This window comes from Euleptes europaea, chromosome 8, assembly GCF_029931775.1.
Source record: "Euleptes europaea isolate rEulEur1 chromosome 8, rEulEur1.hap1, whole genome shotgun sequence".
NCBI classification, from domain to species: Eukaryota; Metazoa; Chordata; class Lepidosauria; order Squamata; family Sphaerodactylidae; genus Euleptes; species Euleptes europaea.
This window is the reverse complement of record NC_079319.1, coordinates 80,458,643-80,484,547: the sequence shown is the minus strand read 5'-3', so window position 1 is coordinate 80,484,547 and position 25,905 is coordinate 80,458,643. Positions and strand designations below refer to the sequence as shown.

The 25,905-nt window shown below is 39.7% G+C and overlaps 1 protein-coding gene across 1 annotated transcript in view; it reads left to right on the top strand.

Annotated features, from left to right (window-relative positions):
• Positions 1–25,905, top strand: part of EXOC2 (exocyst complex component 2) — a 117,122-nt gene that overhangs the window by 25,556 nt on the left and 65,661 nt on the right. The window contains exons 4-10 of the mRNA XM_056854065.1: positions 2,769–2,882; positions 4,455–4,579; positions 6,848–6,928; positions 11,385–11,530; positions 11,623–11,704; positions 12,569–12,671; positions 15,688–15,806. Of these exons, the coding sequence (XP_056710043.1) occupies positions 2,769–2,882; positions 4,455–4,579; positions 6,848–6,928; positions 11,385–11,530; positions 11,623–11,704; positions 12,569–12,671; positions 15,688–15,806 (770 nt within the window). The remainder of the gene's footprint in view (positions 1–2,768; positions 2,883–4,454; positions 4,580–6,847; positions 6,929–11,384; positions 11,531–11,622; positions 11,705–12,568; positions 12,672–15,687; positions 15,807–25,905) is intronic.

Genomic DNA, 25,905 nt, shown 5'->3' with positions numbered 1-25,905 from the left:
TCTGGGGAGAACATACCCCTAGGCTGGAGACTGCAGCAAGTGGAGAGAAGGTGGAGACGCCAGACAGAGCTCACAGCTGCAGGCCCTAAGCTGGGGGGGGGGAGACTTAAGGGTGGACTCGGAGAGGAGTTGGGCGGCACAGGATATGAGGAAAACGAAGGCGAGTGAGGCGTGAAGGAAGAACGACTGGTGCGTGGAGAGGCAGGGCAAAAAGCAGATGGGGTGGTGCGACTACTCTGGGAGTGGTGCAGCTACTCTGAGAACCTTCGTGAAGATGCCTGAGTGTAAAGGCCCTAATAAAAAAAAGGAGTTAACTTGCTACTAGGGTTGCCAGGTCTTGCCTCTCCTCCGGCGGGAGGCTGTTTCCAGAAAGCACGCACGCGGCACTTCCAGTTTAGAACTGGAAGTGCCTCCTCGCAAGGGCCCTTTACCTCTTAGTTTGAGTGGTAAAGCGGCCCTTTGCCACTCAAACTGAGAGGTATAAGGCCCCTCACGAGGCGGAACTTCCGGTTCTAAACCAGAAGTGCCATGTGCGATATGCACGCAAGCACTCTTGCCCGCGGACCCTCAGGTGATCAGCGGGCAGAGGGATAAATGGCCCCAGGTTTGCCCGCCACCAGCGGGCACCTGGCAACCATACTTGCTACCCTTGTGTCTATGTAATTACCGGGGAGGCAGGAAAGCATAGAGAGTCAACCCCGGCCCAGCTTGTTGAGGCTGCCTTTGTCTGGTTTCCCAGGCCACGGGTGAGTGTGGAGCACAACCCCAGACTGTTGAAAGGGAACACTTCTTTACACATTGCCTATCTCAAAAGCACAACATGCAATGACTTCTTTATTTTAAAATGATTTTCTCCTGTCTTTCTCATGCAAACAGAATCCAATGCAACTTACAATAAAAGCTGCCCTAATGACAGGGCACTAAAACAGCTCTAAAAACTCTCATGCATAACATATCCCAGATGCGCCAGGTCACAGCCTTGTTTCCCATATAGTGGTTATTTTACTGTGTCGCCCACAGGGAAGGGCAGGGCTGAGAGGTTGGTCTCCTTCAGCCCTGGTTGGTACTCTCTCTGTTGGCAGAAGACTTCTAGATTAAGGTTCTTATAAGTGATGACGGTCACTAACTTAGATTGCATTAAAAACATTAGTCACATTTATTGACAACCGTGATTAGGCATGAGGGGAGGGGCCATGGCTCAGTGGTAGAGCATCTGCTTGGCATGTAGACACTCACAGGTTCAGTCCCTGGCACCTCAATTTAAAGGGGTCAGCTGATCGGTGATGTGAAAGACCTCTACCTAAAGCCCTGGAGAGCTGCTGTCAGTGTGACTAGACCAGTGATGGCGAACCTTTTAGAGACTGAGTGCCCAAACTGCAACCCAAAACCCACTTATTTATCGCAAAGTGCCAACACAGCAATTTAACCTGAATACTGAGGTTTCCTCCCAGCTCGGCAAGGGGGGCCCCTTGGGGAGTCCAGGGAAGGGGGGGCTTTGAACGGCTCCGCGCTCCCTTCAAAGCCCCTGCCGCCCCCGCGCATGCCCACAGAGAGGGCTTGGCGTGCCGGACTTGGCACGCGTGCCATAGGTTCGCCAACACGGGACTAGACAGTACTGACCTTGATGGACCAAGGGGTCTGATTCAGTATATGGCGACTGCGTGTGTCTTTGCTCACTCATAATAGCAAAACAGCCCCTCCTTCTACAATACATATCAAGATCCTTAGGACAAGAAAGGTGGGCAGGCCCTTCACTTTTCATTTTTATACAGGCGCTCTCAGAAGCATTTAGTTGACTCTGGTTGCAAATCAAATGCTGGGCTAGGGTGATCTTGTTCCAATGCAGTAGCAGTTCATTTATTTCTTCTGTAATGATACTGTTCACCTTTAGAATGACAGAGCAACTTTCTGACACTGATCCTGTGTGTTGGTGAAATTAAAACTTTAAAAGGCAGTACAGGTAGAGTATCCCTTATCTGGATATCCCATGTCTGAACTGATCCAAAACTCAGACCTTTCGATCCAGCATCCAGGCAGATCTGTGCTGCCTGCTTTCAATGTTTCCTCTCACCTAAAAAAAAAAAAAATACAGTGTACACTGCATTGTAAGTAGAGACTGAAAGCCTGCTGTTGTTTGTTTGTTATTTAACAGCTGATACAGGTATTCTGGTGAGATAGTTACACCTTTCCTTTCTGATGGTTCAGTGTACACAAAATTATTAAAAATATTGTTTAAAATTACATTCAGGCTATATGTATAAAACACAAATGAATTTGGGTCCCATCCCCAAGATAGCTTATTATGCATATGCAAAAATTCCAAAATATTCCAATATACGGAAAGATCCGAAATACGGACCACTTCTGGCTGGTCCCAAGCAGTTCGGATAAGGATACTCAACCTGTACTTCCATACTTCATACTTATTCTCCAAAGCTGCAAACTAGCACTTAAATCAGTACTGCTTGTGTTGAGAGTTGAAGCTTTAATCTTGTTTTGAGGGTTGAAGTTTCAATGCTTTTCGTTTTGAGTTGAAGAACAGGCTATTTTTTTGTGACAGCATGAGAGTGTGAGCACGTTTTCTTCTGGCTGAATCCACACATCATTGGATGTGCTTTCACTGCGCTGTTGTAATCATTCTCCTGCCATTTCTCTTGTTCACATGAGAAAATCCAGGAGGTGAATGATGATAGTGCAATGTGTAGATCCAGCACACGTAACCTTTGTTTTAGTAAATAACTCATATGTGGCTTTTGTTCTTCTTTCAGAGGAAGATTTCCTCCAAAGGAACTGGAAGCTTTGTTTCCTGGCATGACTGCTGATTTTACCAGTGAAAATTTTTCTGCCGCCTGGTATTTGATAGAGAACCATTCAACAACCAGGTTAGTAGACATGAAGTTGGTATTAACACTGAGTAATGCCCAGTGGGAAAATTTGTATTTAGAGTGGTTTCCAGTCAATCGCTGCATTGGTATTGGTGCAGTTTAGCAAGATAGTGGCTCTAACAGTGCATTCCTGAAGGAGGCGGGGGAGAATGCTCTTAGGAGCTGACTTGACCCCTATGCCAGGGTCCATGCCACTTTTGCCATGCAAGCTGGCATGGATGCTACATTGGGCCACATGCCCCCTTGGACCACGGCGGCAGCATGGGACTTGGGCGCCGGCGGGGCCTTCCACCAGCATTCTCCCAGTGCAAGTCACCACATGCCCGCTTTCCCCTATGGGGGGAAAAAGCCTTTGTTTTCCTGTTTATATTTTAGTAAAAAGGCTTCCCCCCCCCCCCCCAGTGGCCGGGAAGCCTCTGAGGAGGCTTCTCAGCTGCGCCATCCCAGCTGCCATGTTTTGCCCCCCTTCAGGAATGCACTGTGAGAGTATAATTGAATGTTCTTAGATTTATACCCAGTTCAAGCAGCATAATCTGATACATAAAGTCATATATTGTTGAACTGAAAAGTGTTCAAATTAACCAAATCTTTGAATTGCCCTAAGCTGTTTGGGCTGACAGATCTAATTAATGGTACCTTACAGGTAGATGTGTGTCTGTATATACAGTTTATGTGGATGTAAATGTATTTGTGTCTTATTACTATTGTCAGTCAGAAACCAATAATTATGCTAATTTTTGAAATTCCAGGCAGTGTTTGTTATGAACTTAATAATGAGATTTTGGGCTAAAAGAAGTAGATGATTTGCTGCTTTGACCATGATTACAAAAGGTAACAGTAGTTATTGCCACTGATATGTATGAGAGACGGCTCTTTTGCCATCACAGTTACAGTGTGATAACCATTATTTCACATTAGAAACAGCAAACTGTTTCTTCCTTTTTTTTCATACATAGAATCTGGTCCTCTAGACAGTAGCCATAATTCTTAGTCAGAGTTCATTATTATATATTTATTATTTAAATTAAATATCCCTTATCTTGGCATGTCTGCTGAACCAAGTACATTTGTCATTCTGACAAGAATAAACAAAAGTACAAGGGCAGAAAACCAAAATCTTAAAAGGCAAAGATCTAATTATTGTTTCAGACTAGTAACAGCAACTATGAGATGAAAGATATGTACGAATGGCATTTGGGTTTAGTGTATCTATCATGCGACTAAAGGTGATTTTGTTAATCTATTTTTTTTCAGTCTTTCTAAATGGAGAGTTTCTTCTTATTTTTTAAAAATGTTTGCAATGTAGTGATTTTTTAAAAAGTTAATAAATTGTAGTTGTCACATGATAGCTTGGTAATTTACAGGTTTTATTACATGTTGGCAAACCCAATAGGTATGCTTTCAACCTGAATAGAAAGTAGCTGTCATTAAGAGAAATAAAGGTGTAGCAGACTGTCATCCTAGTCTTTCTAAATGTGTGGGTGTGATCTTTGAGGGCTTGATATTTGCTGTTTAATTTCATGTTTATTGGAGAAATACCACCTGTTTTTCCTTCTCTCTTGCTTTCAGTTTTGATCAGCTTAAAATGGCGGTAATGAATCTGAAAAAACAAGCCAACAAGAAAAATGAGGGAAGTCTGGCATATGTCAAAGGGGGTCTCAGTACCTTTTTTGAAGCCCAAGATGCCCTGTCAGGTATGCATTAGGAATCTGAAAAAAACTTTTAATACCGTTATCTCCTAAATCTCCGAAAAAGGAAATGGATTGGGCAAATTTTAATATATTCTAGGTAGGCTTACCAGGTCCCTCTTCTTCTTCGGTGGGAGGTTTTTAGAGTGGAGGGGGGGGGCGTGCACCCGGAAGTGCTTCATCACTTCCGGTTCACATCCATAAGTGCTGCATTGCAAAGGGCCGGTTTCCACTCAAACTCCCGGTTTGAGTGGTAAAGGCCTGTTGCGATGCAACACTTCCGGGTGTAAAACGAATCACAAAGGGACATTTCCCACTCAAACTCCCAGTTTGAGTGTAAAACTGGGAGTTTGAGTGGAAAATGTCCCCTTGTGATGCGTTTTACACCAGGAAGTGTTGAATCGCAACAGGCCTTTACCACTCAAACCGGGAGTTTGAGTGGAAACCGGCCCTTTGCAATGCAGCACTTCTGGATGTGAACTGGAAGTGACGTGTCGCCAGTTGCATGGATTGCCTGCTGACCCTCACCTGATCAGCGGGCAGCCAGGTGGATTGGCGGGGGTTTGCCCGCCACCACTTGGCACTTGGCAACCCTAATTCTAGGTGGTTGAGGTTGCTAGTGGGTTTCTGAAAAGTCGGATGGAGTGCAGGTAGATAGAGAAAAACAAATGATAAATGTATGAAAGGTTAACCCCTCAAAAACTAGCTAATTCTTTTTTTTCTTTTGCTACTGGCATTAGCCTTGTGAGTAGCTGCGCATGTTAATCCACTGTGGTGGTTGAAATCACCATGGCTTCTTCATATGATTCAGTTAGAATTCGTATACCAGTTAAAGTGTCAGTAATTTGCTGAGAATTAAATATATAGACAGTGTTACCCTAATTACCTCTACCAGTTTAGACCAAGTCTCTGAAACTGAGGGTCCTTGTATGAATCAGTTATAAGGATCAACCTGAAAATGTTCAGTAATATATAATGAGGAAAGAGTTGTATTTCTATCAGCATAGGGAAAGTTACAATCCCTGTGATACAAGGAAGGCAGAGTCTAGAGCTGGAAAAGCGGGTCCTTAAAATGAGAATGTATTTTCAATACCTCACTACTGAATTGTTGGGATGGGTGTTTTTATCTGGTTAAAACAGGATTCTTAATTTTTGATCAGCTACTTCCCACAAGGTACTTGACATTATCATCCCCCCCCACACACACACACACCACAAGTAAAAAATTAGGACACAGGAACAACGCTCCACACAAGACATTTTTATTTATATAGGTAAAGTTATGAAATATGAAGGGGAAAAAAGGTTCTCAAAAAATACTTATTTTTATTAGATCCCAGTGGCTTTTATTTAGGACCAGTTTCTCACTTGTCTTTGTTACTATTTCAGCAGTGCCCCCTCTATTGTTTACTTCCTGGAAGCTCATTGCATACATTTAATTTGGAACAGTTGGAACAGTGTTTTTGTTGCTGTTGACTTTTGCCCCATCAATATAAACAGTGAAGAAAAAGTAGGGAATCCTGGTATACCTGAAATTATTACATTTGATTTTTGAATACCTTTATTGCAATAGGACAGAGAAGCAGAGAGGCATATCCAAACTGGTAGTGGTGTAGGAAAAGGCAGATGATGAGCTGACACGGATTGTCATGGCCACTAGAACCAAGTGACCCTTGAGTTGCTAGTTGAGCTGTTGCTGTGCTCTGGCCATCCTCTAGGGCAGTGGCCCACCTGGAGGTCTCCCTGGAAGTTAAAGGATGAGTCCTACCCTTGTAGGTGAAGGCCTTTCATATTCTGAATGGGAAGGGTTTCGGTGAGAGTTCTCCTGCTGACATTCTCAAACAATTCTTTTGCCAGAGACCTTAAGAATGAAACTAGAAGTAATCCTACTACTGGTTTGGGTTATAATAAGAGATACATATGCCCTATGTTGATCCATAGTCATGAGTCCCATTTGCAGCATTATGTGGAACTATATTATACTATATAAAATGAACAGCTATATGTAAAGTACAACTTTTATACTAGTTAGATGACCAAGTGAGAAAATATGGCCCATAGGTTCACCACTTTGACTGCCAAAAACACAGTATAAACTAGCTGCATACTAGAATTAAAAAAGCTAGAGTATCTGGCTCCTATCACAATGCTTATTTCACTAGATTACTCATTCTTTTGTAGCAAACACACTGCTTAGATCTAACAAGAATATAGTTCAGTCATGGAGTCTCACCCATTAAAATAGGGAGCATTTAACAAGACGTTTTATTCCAGCAATCCATCAAAAGCTGGAAGCAGACGGAACAGAGAAAGTGGAAGGATCCATGACGCAAAAGCTGGAGAATGTTCTGAACAGTAAGTGTTATACACCCAGTATCAACTATTTTTAGAGTTTAGGTTTTATAACAAGTTCAAGCATATTCTTGGAATATGAAGTCTGGTAAAAACTGGCTTTCTCTTGATATTTGTATTCCCAAACCAAAAAGATATGTGGGCTTTTTCAATTGAACTTAGTGACATTTTTACAGAGCATCTCAGTCACTGAGAAAGTGAAGAAGCAGTTCTTTAAGATAGATATGGATATTTTAAAAAGAGGGATTCAAATAGAAATGCTGACAGTAAATAGTGAGACAGGATTTGAAGCATATTTCAAAAGGTTTTGTTACCTTTCATTAGCATATTATGTGGCACTTCACATTTCACAGAAAGGACTTCGAGTCACATGCAAATCATATTGCAAATTGATGATGTTGCAGCGATACCTTGTTGATATATTATTCCAATAATTACAAATATTAACAACTTATAGTACAATCCTGTAAAATTTCTCATATCTCATGTCATTTCTCATGCTTTAGACTGGAGAAATTCTTCATAGGATTGCATGGTTAGTTTTGAAGTTGTAAAACATTCATATGCTTTTCAGTTTATACTGTGTCAGATCAGTTCTTCAACCACTCCCAAGTTACAGGTATTTTAAGGGATTGTCAGTTTTTAACTAATAAAACTTGTGCAGCTTCATGTAAACTTTCCAAGAATGTTGTGTGCCTAACAAATGTAAAAGGGCAACTGTTCTGTCAAAATTCATCCTATCATTAAATTAATACAATTCAGAATTTTCCTCTTTTTTAAACAAACTGTGGACGATCCCATCATAAATGGAAAAAACGCCATTTTTTTCAAAATGGCATTTCCAGAATAAAACCTTATCCTAAATGTGCAAAATACCATATATGTGTAGAACTAATGGAGTTTGAATATTTATATATACAGATTATTAAATTTTATAAGGTTTTCCACAGTTCTAGGGCTTACCTGTGCCCCTTTTGCCCAATATTATTCCAGGAGAATGTCTAGTTATTTCATTTGGCTTAGGTTGGAATAACTCTGCCTGGAATTGCACCTATACATTTAAGAAAATGGCTGTTTTCTAGCAGTCCCTTTTATATTTTTGCATTGGCATATCTGAAAATATAAAAAGTGTGGTAGACCCCTTGGCATTTTTCAGTGATATATCTCAATCAAAAAAATGTTCTCAGTGATCAAATAGTCATTCCTATTTAAAATCCATTGTTCCAGATCGTAAGACTTTCTGTTTCTAGTCACATTAAATGCAGGCTTAGATCTAAACATTGTAGTTTGCTCTTTCCTTTTTACATGAACAAGATATGGAGATGTCTAGAAGAAACATTATCATATGAAGGAATACTTCATGATGGTAAATTACATTATATATCGGAGTTCCTTTGGTGTAACATAATTAATAATCAACTGTATTTGAGTCCAGTACCACCTTAGAGACCAACAAGATTTTTGGGGTATAAGCTTTCGAGACTCAAAGCTCCCTTTGTCATTTTTTACTCTTGAAAGCTTATACCCCAAATATCTTGTTGACCTCTAAGGTGCTACTACACTCAAATCTAGCTGTGGCTCAGTGGTAGAGCATCTGCTTGGAGTTGCAGAAGGTCCCAGGTTCGATCCCTGGTATCTCCAGTTAAAGGGACAAGGCAAGTAGGTTATGTAAAAGACCCCTGCCTGAGACCCTGGAGAGCTGCTGCAGGTCTGAGTAGACAATACTGACTTTGAAGGACCAAGGGTCAGATTCAGCATAAGGCAGCTTCATGTGTTCATGTGTTCAACCAGCACCGCTACCCTCTGAGGCTATACTTAATAATCAATTTCCTTTCAAGAGAGTCTGTATAATAGATTTAAGTATCTGTATGAAAAAATCCAAGTATGTGCATCATCAGATTTTACCTGCACTACATTCTCAGAATATTGCAAAACTCTTTTCTTTTGTTCCGTTGTGAGTTTTTTAACTTCTGGGGAAGCAACTCTTGCCTTGGAGTTGTATCAATAAGCACAAAACTAGATGTAGATAATAGTCTTCGTGTCTGAGACTGAACATGAATACAATCAGAAAAGTGACATGAAGGTATTTTGTTCTTTAGTCAAGATGATGTGTGTGTGTGTTTAAAGTGAAAATGGACAGCAAATACTTTAAATAGGTCTTGGCACTGCTGTTAAAAGTATAAACTTAGTATATTCCTTTTGTTCTGGTTGTGCAGAATTTCTGACTTAGACCTCACTTTGCTGACCTGTTGGAACTCTTTTTGTTCTTGCTACCAGCAAAGCTGGAGCAAAGCAAGTTTTTGCCAGACTTTCAGTCACTACGTGTAATAGTTCTCTCCATATCAGGACATGGGAAAGAATCTCAGTGTGGTTAATGCAGCATTTTTAGAGGTTCGAGCAGATGCCCAACCATGGGCCGTAAGTTTTGCAATTCTTAATTTCTGTCTGCTCATTTCTGCAGCACTTTGCAAATTACTTAAGTGCACATGAGACACCCAGTCTGGTTTGAGAAAAGATAACTTTCAATGCAACCATTGTGATAAGATCCTGATTGTTAAAAGAACTCTGTTAATCCACCATATACAATTGCTATATTTTGTTTAACACTTTTATTACCGAAAGGTATGTTGACTGTATCACACGTTCTGTTGTTGCTTTTAGGGGCTCACGAAACTTGGTGGCAAAACTCAGTTTGCTTCAGTAGTGCAACATAAGGCCAAAATTGTTATTATTTTAAAAAGTTACATGTACAGTTGCCTTAAAATACTCACTTTTTTTGCCTGGTCATATTTGCTCTAATCAGACCTGGTACACCATTAATTGTTACAGAAGATTTTAAAAAGTTTCTGAACAGTTTGTATTATTCTTAACAGTGAGAAGAAAACTTTGCTTTGAATCTATTAATAACCTGGATATGTGTGTGTTTTTTTAATAAAGCTTAAACATACTAAAATGTGATTAAATCCAATCGAATTAACCATAAATGTGAGTTTTAAGTAGCATGGATTCAGATGAATAATGGTATATAGCTTCTGTGTCTGGTCAGTTATATTTTAAAGGCTCTTGTTCAACAGAAAATAATTATACTTGCACTTAGTATTTTAGCATAGGCATATTATTTTATTTCCAAATACTCATATTTTTAACTGTCTCTTTAACCAGAAAACTTAATGCAGTAATTCATACTTTTATTTTTGGATTACAGAAGTATACAACTTGAACAATAATATCCTACTAGCTGTTAAACATCAGGTAGAGAGATAGTGTGTGTGTGTGTGTGTGTTTAACGAACAACCTTAAAGTGTAGTAGGAACCATTCTCCTGACAAAATAAAGTATCTTGCATCAGGGGCTTGAAATTTCAACAATGTTCAAAACATTATTTAGATATAACAATTATTTTACAAAGACTACTTTTAACATGAGCAGGCCACCCACAGTGTTGACAAGAGAAAATGGCATGCAAGCCACCCAGTGAGACTGATGTAATTTTTTTCATCTTTGCTTAAATTATAGTCACTAGACCAGATAATGTAGAAACTTTTTACAGCCGGCTATGGAAAGGGGAGAAAACATTCCCCATTTTTTTCTGGTAAATTAAAAATAAGTCAAAAGTTTGAAAAAAATCTAAAATATTTGACATCTTTAGTATGAGGGAAAGGCAGTGGCATTCTTTGCTAATATGGAATATGCTTTAGTTTGAAGCATTTTTGCATTGTAATGTGAAAATGAAACACTTTCACTGTAACAATTGAAAGTTTCACTATGTCCTCATCATGTAAATAGTTTAATACAGAAATTCTCCTCTGCATAGAACTGCCCTTATGTTTCTTATCCTGGGTCTACTGAAATCAGTCTGTGTCGCTCGCAAACAGAAAGCAGGCTCAGATCCAGACAAAGTCAGAGCTGGTGCTCTTGTTTCAGTAAATTATTTTGTAATTTTGATAACTTCCCCAAGTTGAACCAATTAATAAGGATACCCATTTTTGGAACATATTTCTGCAAAGCCAAACAACTTTCTGTTATCCCCCTCTCTGCAAATGAACAAAGAGTAACTTAAACTGCTGTACTATCAATGGTATTTAAATGCATATTTGTTTCACTTTATACAGTTATAATGAAAGGAATATATTAGGAATGATCAGATTACCTAAAGGGCATAGATAGAACTGTAAAATTCATCTCTGTAGCCAAAGCAAACTCTAAAGGCACCACAATGGAATTGAAAGTATTTTGCCTAGGAAATTGCAGTTGCTTTTGATTGTACTGCAGCTTCTCCTACCTTGAAAGGCTAAGAAATGAATGCTTATAAAAATTATTTTAAATTTGATACAAATATTTGTGTTTATTAACACAGCTGTAATCACTAGAAAAAGCATGACAAATCCACTGAGCAAACTCAGTGCAGAGTATGCTGCTCTGTCGAACTTATTTACATGTTTATCCCCTCTTTAAAACAGGAGCAAGTAATACAGCAGACACATTATTCCAGGAAGTGTTAGGTCGCAAAGACAAAGCCGATTCAACAAGAAATGCACTCAACGTTCTCCAGCGCTTCAAATTTCTTTTTAATCTTCCGCTGAATATTGAAAGAAATATTCAAAAGGTATTTGATCATTTAAAATATTGTATCAGTGATTATCTTGCCCCCAGTTTCCAATGTATTTCTTATCATAATTATTTTTTGTATTTCTGAAGGGTGATTATGATGTAGTCATTAATGACTATGAAAAAGCGAAGTCATTGTTCGGGAAGACTGAGGTTCAAGTATTTAAAAAATGTGAGTTTTGGATTTTGTTAAAGTCAATTGTGGTTTTAATGGAAAAGGCTAACAATGCAGAGCAAGCTGAGGAGGTATGTGAGGTTCATCTTCTGTTTATGCACAATCTTCTGCAGCATTTGGAACAATTAGTTAGTCTGGCAAGGTTTCGCTCTCAAAAACATATAATGGGTTAGGTCCAAAGATTTGCTTCCTAAGTAAGAAGGAATCATCATTTAACAGAAAAGAATTTTTGGATCCAACCTGTTACTTTGTAGTTCATATAGCAGGAGCTGCAGTAAGTTTTATGAGTCATAAAAGAGGTTAAGGACATATTTTAAAGAAAACGTTTCTTAGGAGTTGCAGCATGAAGTTTCAAAAATGATTTAATGCGTACTTTTCAGGTTAAAATTAAAAGATAAATTATGTATGAAATTGTCTGTTCTGAATATGGAATTATTTTTGTGTAATTCTCTAAGAATAAATGGATTTGTGTTGCATATATTTATATATTAATTACTTTAACATTATATAGTACTTATATAATTATTGTAATTAATATATTTCTAGATTTCTAAATAAGCAGTGTCTTTAGCACTGATATGGAATTTAATTTTAATTCTTGATTACTCCGTTTTTAAAAGTTGAGACATAACAGAATTCTAGTTGCCATCCTCTTTCCAACAAAATTTAAACAGGAGGGATGGAGACCTAATAAACAGTCCAAATATAGAGGAAGAAAAGCTATATCACTGGCATAAAACTTGCAATGTGGGCTAAAGTATAATATGTTAAAAATGTAGCTCATTATTTGACTATTACATTAAATTCCTGACATTTCACATGCAGAAAAACAAATTTTATCTTATAACTTTAAAACCATAGATTATGCAGAAGTTGAAACTCGAGTTGAAGCTTTAAGGAAACTACTACTGGATAAACTGCTTGAGACACCATCAACTTTACATGACCAAAAACGTTATATAAGGTGAACTTCTTTCATTTATGTTTTATCTTTTTTTTTTTATCTCTCTCTCTCTCTCTCTCTCTCTCTCTCTGTAGACAGGAACATTTGCTTGGTTTATACTAGTCTAACATTTTGAACATTGCTTCCTATTTAAATAATGGCAACATCTCTGTTTAACCTTTTGCTGTTTCAATATCATGTGAAAAGCATAAGCTGTTATTCATGTAATATCTTAGATGCTTAATAATGTCTCACTCCTGATTCCACTGCTCACAGTGGTCTGATGACAAACTTATCTGAAAACTCAGTTACTATTTGAGACAGGTGCCTATGTTGTTTCAATATACAGTGTGTTCCTTTAATGGTAGGTACATCAGTATCGCAGCTCATTTATTAAATGTAAGAGGTGCAGAGTATTAGTTTTAAACCATCTGAAAATGAGCATTAAAGATAGCTTTGAAATTAGCAGTACAACCCCTAATTAAAATTGGTATAGAAAAGCTTTGTAAACTTTGCATTGCTTTTATGTACAATAGGCATTTCATTTCTTCCCTTCTCTTGGAATACTCCTGCAGAGATGCTTTGAAAATGACTAGGTACTTAAGTAGTTAATCAAAATCGCTCTTGGAGTGCAGAGTACCTGAATACTGGTATGCTATGTGATGCATTGTAAATGAACAGTATTATCACTGGCAGCTAAACATTTTAGAGCCTGCTTTTTGTCCACCTGACTGCTTTAAATAAAGTACATGTAACTGAATTTGAAAACAGTGTTGGAGATAGTCTTTTAAGCCAGTTTCCAAAGCTCATGCCAATTTCTTTTAAATGCACCCCAAAGGGGGCAGTATGTGTACTAGGTACTAGTACAAACTGATCTACCTTAATGGTTTCTTGGTAGTGATTGGAGGAGATGTAAAGTGTACCTGTGCAGTAAACTCCTCTTTGGGTAACCTAGTAAACGAATCCCTTAAGGTGCAAAGTACTCAATAATCCATTTTAAAGCAAGAGCCCTAGCAGCATGTTGGCCAGGATCAGACATTCTTCTTGTTTTTCTTATGGAGAAGCATGCACTCCTTCATCACTTCTTATGACATAGCTTGGAGCCCTATAGTTGCAATGCCCAACATGCACAGTCCTTCTTGCTCCATTTATTGAGAGGGGAAAGTGCCCAGTTTCACTCTCCTTGCATTTGAGGCATCTGTATAGCATGTTACATCTTGGAGTGTGCTCAGTGCTCCATCAGAAGAACAGAGGATCCTTGGCCTAGGTTAGCATCTGAACCATGGTCTTCTGGACACCCTGTCTCCCTGACCTAAACTGATGAGGATGGATAAGGAACAAATGTTCAAACAGTCTTTATCAGACAGTGTACTTAAGCAAATAAGGCTGCTCCAAGGATATAAAGAATTTTTCAGTCTCCCTCCCCCTCTCAAGAGATGAAGGGGAAATGAAGAGGCAACACCTTTGAGTACAATGGAAGGATGTGGGGAGACAGAGCTAGCAATGCCAGCCTCCAGGTGGGACCTGGAGATCCCTGGGAATTATAGCTCATCTCCAGATTACAGAGTTCAGTTCCCCTGGAAAAAATGGATGCTTTGGAGGGTGGACTCTATGGCATTGTACCCCACTGAGGTCCCTGTCCTCTTCAGGCTCCATCCTCAAATCTCCAGGAATTTCTCAACCTGGACCTGGCAACCCTAGACAGTGCAGACCCAGGGAGGAGCTGCACCCCAGGGCCCTGTTACCTTAAATATATATTTTTAATGTATCTCCTCTCTGCCCCTGGAACACAGAGACTTTTAAAGGAATGGGATAAATTAGCTGGAATTGCCTTTTCAGCTTTTTATTGAAAGGATAAAAATCTTGAAAACTTGCCAGTGTTAAATAAATGTGCTCTGGCTTAACTATATCCCTTTATTTATATTACGGCCAAACCCTCAACATACGTATGCTGAGTGGAGACTTAATGAGGCTTAAAACTTACTTACTTTGATATTATTATCAGGATATGGTATAAGCTCTTTTTTTAAAAAAAATCTGTTCATTTGTAGTAGAAGTTCTTAATTAGTGTGCAGTTGGGTATTTTGCTATATAATCTGTTGCAGCCTTGGAATATAGTGTAGTAGCAGGAATGCAAACTTTACTACCAACACTGTACTATGAAAAATATGTCTATATTATGTTATGGCATGGTTCACACATAACTCATAGTTTGTCAATATGGGAGGAATGTGATAAAACACCAAAGCAAGCTGAATCATTTTAAACTCTGCTTCAGTAGGTACATGATAAATGAAAGGGAAAAAAACCTAACTTTAAGATCATAATTATTCTCATTAATAATGACACACTTTGGGGGAAGAAAAGTTGTCTCAAGATCAAGCGTGGAGTAGTGGTTAATATGTAGGACAAAGATCTGGGAAACCCAAGTTCCAATCCCTACTCTGCCATGGAAACTTGTTGGGTGACCTTGGGCCAGTCACACATTGTTAGCCTCAACCCTGGCAAGTATTTGGAGAGACCACCAAGGAATACCATGGGTGTGATGCAGAGACAGGCAACAGCAAACCATCTCTGAATGTCTCGTGCTTTCAAAACCCTACCGGGTCATCGTAAGTCAGCTGTGACTTGACGGCAAAACACACACACAAAGTTGTCTCAGACTTCTTGCTACTGAAGTTGTTTTTTTTGTATGTGAATAGGCTGCTTTTTTGCAATGACTCAAAATGTTTGCATTTAAATCAAACCCAATTGTCCACTTACCTTAAGATAGGCTGCCTTTTAGTTCTGTTTGGGAACAGGGCCTCAATAATGTAGTGGCCTGTAACAGACTTCAATGTATTGATGGGCACTGCTTATGGCTAGTTAATAATTTGCTGTCATAATAGTGCTTTAATGATTTTCAGACACTCAAAGTTTCAGATAAGTCTCAGAATTCTGATACTCTTTTTTTGCAGGAGGAGGGGTGGAAAAATACAGACATTACATGTGTAGCATGTTTCCCATCTGAATCCTCATCAGTATAAACCCTTTGCAGGTATCTGTCTGATCTCCATGCAGAAGGGGACCCAGCCTGGCAATGTATTGGTGCCCAGCATAAATGGATTCTTCAGCTTATGCACAACTGTAAAGAGAGTTATGTTAAAGAACAGAAAGGTAAATGTGATTGTGCTTAAAGAAGTGACTCTATTTGAATCTAAAGACTGCAATTTAGCTCTTCTTTCTTCTCTTTTTTTTTGGGGGGGGAGCCTCTGAGCCACCTGTAATACTTGGAATTTATGATCTGATCCCCCCAAAATGTAATATAACCTCAAAAAGCAACTAGTAGTGAGGAAGATATGGAGAGAGAAGGGTTTCTTCATTAAAAAATGGGCTCCCCAAGCTACTTCTAGGCCCAAGGTGAGGGGAGAGAGGCACCTTTATGTGTGCCTATAAGGATTGGAAGTCAGGTGCAATACACCTTTTTCTCACTACTGGTGCTAAAAGCAGCCTTGGGGAGGGTAGTTTGATTAGAGTAATGGCATGGTTGGGAGAGAATTAACCCCATCTATGTCCATCCCTCTGTAGCTGTCTTTTAACATAAATTGCAGATTGGGGGGTATCTGATCAAAGATGGCCAGCATCACATGTAGTTTGGCTTGTAATATTGAGAAAATATTTTAGCTTTACCAGTTTGGCTGGTGCGTTTTTAAAATGAGATTTACAGTGTTTTTTTTTCCAACAAACTCTTGTGATCTGGTTTGCTTTTAATGAGGGAAATGTGTTGAATCAAGCTCACAGCCTTCTCTACTGGCCAAACCAAAAGAAGTAGGCGGGCTTTCTTCTTCCTGTGTCCCTTAGAAGTAGCAGTTGCTGGGAATTTGTTCTAGTGGAAACAATCTCCAGCTACTGTTTGCCTTCCAAGCCAATTCCTTCTGGTGTTCTAGAGAAGTAGTGGTACCTAGGGATCTCTCACAGCACTAGGTTTCCCCTGTGAGTATTGCTGAGGTGCAGTGCCTATTTAAGGTGTGTAAAGAATGGTGTCTGCCACCCCCATCACCAGTCCATACAGACTGCAGTAAGTTACATATGCAGTTGCTTAATTAACAAGGGTACTTGAACTGTCCTTGATTTGTATAACTAACTGTCAAGATATAAGGGGGTGGGAACAGAGTTGCTGTCAAAGAATCAGTTTATACTGCATCCTGCCCTCAAAATGGTGCCATGAATCTAAATGCTTGAATAAGGATAGCAGAGTCAGTGCATTCCCTAATTTGGGGCAGACTTGACTTGCCCAGAAATAGTGCTAGCTGCAATTCATATCTCAACAAAATAAAATCCCTTCATAGACTCTTCGTGCTAGTGCAGACATGTGTGCACTTTCTGTGGTGGTGTAGGCTGCCTTTCTTCTCGAGTAATGAGAACAAAGTCCTGCACCGTTTGAAGTTCAGACAAACTAGAGGGTATGCATTCTCATATCCCATCACACTATGTGTATATTCTTCCCCTTTCAGCCAAATGAGAGTATGAGCATAAACACTGCAACCGCTGTATTACCCAAATACAATGAAATGCATTTGCATCTGCAAGACAGACACAGAGGCTTCCCAGAATCGGAGAAGAAACCGTGCATTTATGCATGTTTTCCCCTGCAGCAGAAATACAGCCGTGTGCTGTGACTGCTCCCTCAGTGATCCCTGTTTTCTTTCTCCTGTCAGCGTGAGAAACAGAGGACTTCAAACTATCCTTCCTCCCCCACCCCCTTCCAGTCAAGGCCATAACATTTAGAAACTAAAAGTGCAATCCTAAGCAGTGGTCTTAGACTGGAAACTCTTCGTAGGATTGCACTTTAAGTAGAGAAATATTAAAATAGTCCAAGGCTTGTCTGATAATTGTGCAAAATATATATAATGTATAAATACTGATACAAGGTTTTTTTAAAAAAATTCTTGATAGATAATTGGCTATGATTTTATATATGTGTTTGAATTGCAACCTTTTTCTAAAGCAAATTGTAGTCCTTGTGAGGCTGTGTTTTTTCTTTCACTCCCACATACTAGTAGCTGTGTCTAAGTGCTAAGGAAATCAGAGCGCTCCTTAGACCACCTTGCTGTTTCTTCTCGTCTTCTATTCACCTTAGAATGAATGATCTATCTTTGTTTGATCAGACAGGCCAACACAGCCTGTGTCAAAGGGGCCTTTTCAATTTGTTATCCTAGCAGCTGGTTCTCCTCTGTTGCCTTTGCGTACTGTACATCTGGAAGAAGGCCTCCTGCAGCTGGGAGCTATTTCATGCCTAACTCACAACCTTTATTCCTAATAGAAATATTCTTTTGACAGTCAGTGTCAAGTGAAGCCTTAAATGGATATTAATTAAGAAGTTAAAATGTTAACCATTGCAAAGCTTGGCATTACTTTCCAAAATGTCCGTCAGTTTAGTAGCGTTTTAATAACTTCTGAAGCAAATCTGCCTTCTTTGATCCCTACTTAAGATGACCCTGGTTACAAGTACCTTTATTTAAACTTCTATATTGTACATCTTACAAATATAATAAAAGGAAAGATAGGTGAAAGAAATCTGGGGCTTTTCCATGGCGGCGATGGGAGAACTGAGGGATGGCCGTCGCCTCCCCCCTTGTCATGTGACCATTTCTGTGGGAAGAGCTGTTGGCTGAGGCGGGAAACGGATGGGGGGAGAGGAATCGTCCTTTGTAGAAGCATTCTACACTGACGTTTTTCCGTAGCTGGCCTGCGCATGCCCAGTTCCCATGCGGGATTGCACAGAAGCTACGACAACGAAGAACAATGTGGCTTACCTGTAACTGTTCATCGAGTAGTCTTCTGTGCAGGCACACATCCCTCCCATTTCCTCAGTGGACTGCTTCAGTTCTGTCTGGGGCTTCTTTATGGCGGCAATGGGAAAATTGAGGGATGGCCGACCCCTCCCCCCCTTGTCACGTGACTGTTTTGGCAGGAAGAGCCGTTGGCTGAGGCGGGAAACGGACAGTCCTTTCTAGAAGGTGGAAAATGCCTCGTCCTTTCTAGAAGCGTTCTACAGTGAAGTTTTTCCGTGGCTAGCCTGCGCATGTGCAGTTCCCACGTGTGCTTGCACAGAAGACTACTCAATGAACAACAGCTACGATAAGCACGTTGTTTTTACACATTAAGGAGACAGGCATGTGAGCTGGAATCCATAGGAAATGACTATGTAACTATGTTCAGATTAAACAGGTTTGAATTAATCTGAATTTTGAGCAATTTAATCCAGACCAGTGCTCAAAACTGCGTGCTGTATAAATAATTTGCTCTTATGTAACTTTCAGTTCACTGGCATTTAAGTTATACTGAGCTTGTTCCTGGTATATTCCACCCAATGGTAAGGTATGGTCACAGACTGGTCATGTAAAGGCATGAATGTGAAAGCAGCCTGTATGATCTTCCTGTATCCTGGAATTTAGCTCTCATAAAGGGACAGTCACAATGCATCCATTTGAATAGGGTACCCTCCTACACTTTCCGTGTTGAAGGGGCAGCATTCCCTCAAATACTAGAAAAGAGCAGCAGGAACTGTGGGCCGCTTCCGTTGGCATCCAGCACTGGTACATACAGTTTCTCGTTGCACTGGTATTAAATTCCTAAAATATTTTGGGGCTGCTAGTGTCCTAATGGTGCAATCCAAAACAGAGTTACACCATTCTAAATCCATTGTAAGTCAAAGGTCCTACAAGGGAGCAACTCTGATTGGGGGTGTACTGTAAATCTTTCATAGGCCTTTTATGCAGGGATGTTGCCTCGCGGTCCCCTCCCCCCCCCCCCGCCGACTGCTTCAGGGCTTCCTTTTGATTATGCATGCCTTTTCCACCTGTCAAAGGTCACCTTGCTCTCCCTGCACATTTTGCCTATGTTTTCCAGATTATGTTTTAGCCAAAATCTGAGAAATGCGGGCAAAATGCATGGGGAGAGTAAGGTGACCTCTGATGGGCGGAAAAGACATGCATAATCTAAAGGAAGCCCTGAAGCAGTCGGCAGGGGTGACGGTAGGGAAACATCCCTGCATAAAAGGCATTTCTGTCTTTAAAAATCCTCTTTTTCAGAATTGCTCAATAATTTCTTGGAATTATATTCAATACATTATCTTTTTCACCGTTGGCATGGTCTGAAGTCTAATTAATGTAAAAGCAACTCTGAGCTTGTCTACTTGATTTTGTCTACTTGGTTGTAATGGCCTTTGGTTATATACAATAAATCTGGACCTGTACCATTACCGTTTTGTTTTAAATTTTTGCATTAAGACTAGTTTTAAAGGGACCATTCCTCATAGTCTTGTGGACCAGAATGCACTTGGGTACAATTTGGGGTACATTTTCAGGATCAGACCATTCATATGAAACTCAGAAAGAAGTGGCATAAAAATAATCTAAATATGGTGTATAGCTGCTCAGTTTGAGTAAAATCTGTTTAAAGGAGAATATTAAAAAACGTTATTACTGCAAATATACCAAACTGCTGTATTTGGTATAAAAATGCTTTTTTAATGTATTGCAAAATTGTATCTAGAATTATGGAGATATATCAGCAGTTGTGACATTAAAATTTTAAATGTGAGGTCTTCATTTGCAGTCTATCTTAATTTCCAAATATAGAACACGCACTGGGAACAAATGGAGCATTATGAAATGCATTGTTGATTCAGGTTAATTTTAAAGGAACTTCCTTAATTTCTTGCTTCGGCAAATTGAAAGTCTTCTGTGTGTTGTGTTTGAAAGGAATCCTATCCTCCTTGTGTCGGTGCAGAGCTTTAGGCATTGCCTGTTTGGTCAACAAGCAACGGTGGGTGGTCGGGCTGAAGCACAGGACAAGAGCCTGCTGTGCACAGGAAAAAATGTTCAAAGGTGTTTAAGGGCGGTGAGGAAGTCTGCCGCCCTTCAGAGACTCCAGAAGCTGTAGATCAGTGTTCCTTCTAACTATTGTAGCCTTTCTGGGATCCTACCATACACACAACACACACACACTACTGTAACTTCATTGCCTCATGATACAGCTGGATATTTTTAAATAAATGTTATGTACCAGCGAAATAATTCCATTACTGTAATTTTGAAATGTTATGACCAGATTAAATATATAAACCAAGCTATCAAGGAGTTAATGTAAAGGTATTTTTATTGTAAAGACAGATGTTTTGTTTAAAATGAAGATAGTGTTCCGAAATAAAAAATATATAAGCCTCAGTCATCCATTATTATCGGCCTTTTTAAGCTGAAATTGTTCAGATGACAGAAACAAATTGCCATTGATACAGTGCACATTTTCTGGTTAAAAAATAAAGTTTTATCACTGAGGAAAAGTTCTTGTGCTTGATGTATTGTTGATTAGGGTTAATTTTAAAAGGACTATATTGAAGTCAATATACATGTTTCTCAGAAGCCTAGCTCCCCCCCCCCATTATACTTATAGTTGTGTGTGTGTATGCATGTGGACATATGTAGACATATATTATAAAATCTCTAAACATCATTTAAACAGTAAATCAAAATGTTAATCCTTTTTAAAGGTGTGTGTGTTAAGTGCCATCAAGTTGCTTCCAACTCATGGCGACCCTATGAATCAGTGTCCTCCAAAATGTCCTATCATTGCCAGCCTTGCTCACATCTTGCAAACTGAGGGCTGTGGCTTCCTTTATTGAGTCAATCCATCTCTTGTTGGGTCTTCCTCTTTTCCTGCTGCCCTCTACTTTTCCTAGCATGACTGTCTTTTCCAGTGACTTTCATAATGTGACCAAAATACTATAGCCTCAGTTTAGTCATTTTATCTGTGATATTCTATATATGGAACAAATACTATTAATTTCATCATACATCAAACATATGCATAATCAAGAAAACACATAAAACAATATATACACAATTTATACATATGCCAATCAAGGGATATTAAAATTTTTAAGACCTACCTTTTTAAAGTTATGTCTTAAAATTCTTTAATTTCCCTTGATTGGCATATTTTTATAAATTGTGTATATTTTGTTTTATGTGTTTTCTTGATTACACATATGTTTTACGTATGATGAAATTAATAGTATTTGTTCCATATATAGAATATCATAGTATTCCTTCCTACACAGTATTGTGAACCCCAAAATGATTCATCAGCATCTGGTTTCAATACTAGCTGTAGTCCTGAACTTGGGGAGGGTGGGTGACAAGTAGATATTTGCATTTTTGTTCGGAATTTAAAGCAGTGTCGTACAACTTTATATGGCCACAGAATTCTATTTTACTGGTTGCATACTGATGTGCATAGCAACTGTTGCTCTTCTAGGCTGCAATGTGCAGTCCTGAAGCGCTATCTCCTGGACAACTTGGGAAAAAAAGCCAGCTGTGCTAATGTACTCCAGATGTTCATTAGTCCTGAGGGTATATGTGCTGATGTAGTTCCCTTCTCCTGGGTTGTAGTTTCTTGTAATACTAGACAACCAATTAAGAAATTAGGTTCATGTTAAACTTTCTTTTCCTGGTATCAGTGCAAACTGATGATGTGGTTGCTAGGGGAACAAGAAAGTATTCTTTGCCCTGTTTTCTATTATTAGTGAATAAAGAAACTGTCAAGGTGTTTTAGCATTTGAATGGCAATTTAGTATGTTCATGCTCTCACCATATCTATTTAGTATCCGACAAACTATTTTAATTGAAACTGCAAAAGAATCACTGTTAGAGTTTGATGTGTTTATCTGAAACAGTCATAACAGTGAAACAGCCATTTTTGGGAAATCCTATTTACATGAATCCTTCATGCTTCTGTAGGGTGCAGTGAATGATTGAGAAAATAATATTAAAACATGCAGTTTACATATTTTGTACAAATAATTGCTCCTTTGTAAAAGTTGCAATATAAGGTGAACATTCTGAAAATTAAAAATCCACCCTGATACTACAATGCTCCAATAAGTTTGTTTTTAGTATGATTTAGGAGGAGAGAGCCTATATCTTTCATGTGCAAAGAAGTGCATGTCCATTGAAAATACCCATGCCAATTGAATAATTTTGTTTTGTCTTACTATTTTCTTCCAAGAACTTCAGGAAATTTACAGATTAGTTGGCTTAGTTCAAGAAACTGAGCCAAGACCGTATGTATGTAAAACGAGTGATTCAAAGCATTTAGAATTTCAGCAAGGTTTCTAGAATACCCTGGTGAATTTTGGGTTGGTGGGGGGGGGGGAAGAATCATAATTAGCATGCTTTCCTCATTGTTTGTTTGGTTTGGTTTTCCTGTTTAAGAGAGGTTAGGTTAACACTAATTTAATTAGTTTAAGTCATTTTGCAAATATTGGTTGAATGCCCACAATCCCAATAAATACATAATCAGTGGTAGACATGTTTTTCCAGTGCTTTTGCAAATTATAGATTTACCATTTTGCCTTTCCAGGCTGGGTGCCTAGCCTTTTTCATTAGTCCTGTTTTGCTTCATCTTGCACATAGCTGCTTGTCCAGGGCAAATACCAATTCCAAGCATTTTCCCCATCCTATTGCTCAAATACGTCTATGAAACAAACAAATGGGTAACCAGGCCAGTCAGGTGGTTTGTATCGGTCTGAAAAGACTGCATATGGTTTTTATTCAGTACATATTGGTGCTATTTAAACAAACTAATAGAACACTAGAATTATAGTAATTAGTATACTAATTTTTCAGGCGGCACAAATTGAATGCATATTTCTGCAATCGCAGCAGATTTCTGCAAAAAGCAAAATTCTGCTCACGATTTGAGTTTCTAATTGGTTGGACTCCATTTAAAAAAAAAACACCTTAAGTCTCCAGGTGCCAGCATATCTGGGCTTTAGGTATCCCAGGTTAATAGTCCTAGGAGACTTCAATGCCCATGTAGATGCCACTTCCTCATTGGCATTGGACCTAATAGCATCCATTGCTACACTGGGATTCTCCCAGGTTATATCAGGTCTTACACATCAATCAAGCCACGTGCTAGATTTGGTCTTTTCAGCTGGTGTGGATGTTGCCTTGATCTCAACGGATAGAGTGCCATTGTTGGACCATTTTGCTTTGAAGGCCCATCTGGCCTTGCCACCTCCCCCCTGCATAGGTGGTGAGCAGATTTACACTTGGCCACAGGCACTTATGGATCTGACTGCTACGGAATCCAATCCCCCCCCCCCCGGCACTCCAGTAGATGAGCTGACGGCAGATTGGAATAACCGTCTATCAGAGGCCATCAACAGTATTGCTTCTCAACGTCCTCTACGCCCTAGCTTCATACTTGCTTCCTGGTATACCAGGGAACTGAGGGATAGGAAGCAGGGGCTGAGACGACTGGCGCAAGTTTAGCAGCATACTCATGATGAAGCTTCAAGAACATCTTATAGGACGATTATGAAATCCTATAAGATGGCGCTAAAGGCCAGAAAAAAAGTTTACCACGCAGCCTCCATTGCATCTGCAAGCTCACGTCCAGCACAGTTGTTTAGGATAATCAGATCACTTACGTTCCTATGGGAGGACCTTCAAATTGTTAGAAATTTAGCTATTAGCTGTGAGGCTTTTGCAAGCTTTTTTGCTGATAAAATCTTGCCACTCCGCCAGGATCTCCCCAACAGTGTTGATACAGCAAGGGAACTAGAGGCCCCTTGGCCATCTTCGGGTCCTATATTAGATCAATTCAGGCAGCTCTCCGGGGCTGATGTAGACAGGATCCTGTCTTCTGTTAAGCCAACCCCTTGCCTCCTTGATCCATGTCCCTCCTGGCTAGTCAAGGCCAGCGTGGGGTGTGTGTGTGAAGTTCCCGGGAATGTTGAAGGAGGCAGCAGTGAGACCGCTGCTAAAAAAAACCAACCCAAGATCATTTAGAGCTGGAAGGTGGTTGAGTGGGCGATGGCAGAACAGCTTCAGGCCTGGATGACACATCTGCTCTAGACCCATTCCAGTATGGCCTCCAGCCTGACCACAGGACGGAAACCGTGCTGGTAGCCCTCACAGACCATCTCTGCCGACAGCTGGATCGGGGCGGGGTGGCACTGCATGCTGTGTGCGCTAACATCTGAAATATCCGTGTACAAGTTTATGTAGTGTCAAAAGAGCTATGATCGATTGCAGACTTGATATTCTGAGATGAACCATGGCTTTTAAGGCATGGTAGGAAGCAGACCGAGGTACTTTGTTTTTACTTCCATTGAGTTCAGTTGAAATATTTATGCTTATTTATTTATATTTATGCTTAAAATCAGTGATTTTGCTGGTATGATGTCCAGCGCCAGAGCAGGACATGAGTTGTGGGTTTAGGATGGGGATTGAATACTGCTTCTTCCCCAACACAGCTAATTTTTGGCCCCATCAGTGGAATTATACGCTGGTGCATCTCCGAGTTATGCTGGTGCATCTCCAAGTTATGCTGCTTTGGGCTTAGTTGCTATCTGAAACAGTTTACAGCCTGGCTTTAGGACTGTTTTGTTGTAATCTTACATTTAATAGAAATGCTTGATTTTTGTAATCATGTTAATTGAAGAAGCAATAGATGGTGCTGGAAGTAGAAAACAGCAAAGTAGGTAAGAGGTATACAAGTTGCGAAGGAGGGTATTTGTAGCAGGGAACACAGAGAGATCTTAGAAACAATGAAATAGCAATGGACCTGGAGGGAATAGTTGGGAAGAAAAGCAGGAAGTACAGGTTACATTGAGGTTCCAATAGAAATGTTTAACAAGATCTTGGAAGTATATGTCTTTGATTAGGTGTTAGGCGTCAGTATATTAAGAAATGCCATACTATGTGATGAACATCATAAGTCAACTTTGCATTTGCAAACCTTGTTTCCCATTTGCTCTTGGATGTTTGTTCCTGATGGCGTTCATGAGGTTTATTGCACCTGGAACCAAATTTCATCAAATTTATTTGACCAAAAAGGGCAGTTCAATTGACTCAAAGAAGTGCATATTGATAAAAACTTTATTTAAAGATCTCAATTTCTGGAAATGTTGAGGCAATGTTGGGGGGGGGGACTCCTGAAAACAGCTTTTTCCAGGGCATTTTGAGCTGCAACAGAAGGGGGGAAGCAAGGAATTCATACTCTGTGGTAGGGTTGCCAATCTCCAGGTGGGGCCTGGAGATCTCCCGCTATTACAACTGATCTCCAAATGACAGAGATCAGCTCCCCTGGAGAAACTGGCTGCTTTGAAAGGTGGACTCTATGGCATTATACCCCATTGAAGTCCCTCCCCTCCCCAAACCTCTCCCTCCCCAGGCACCCCCCAAAAAAATCTCCGTGTATT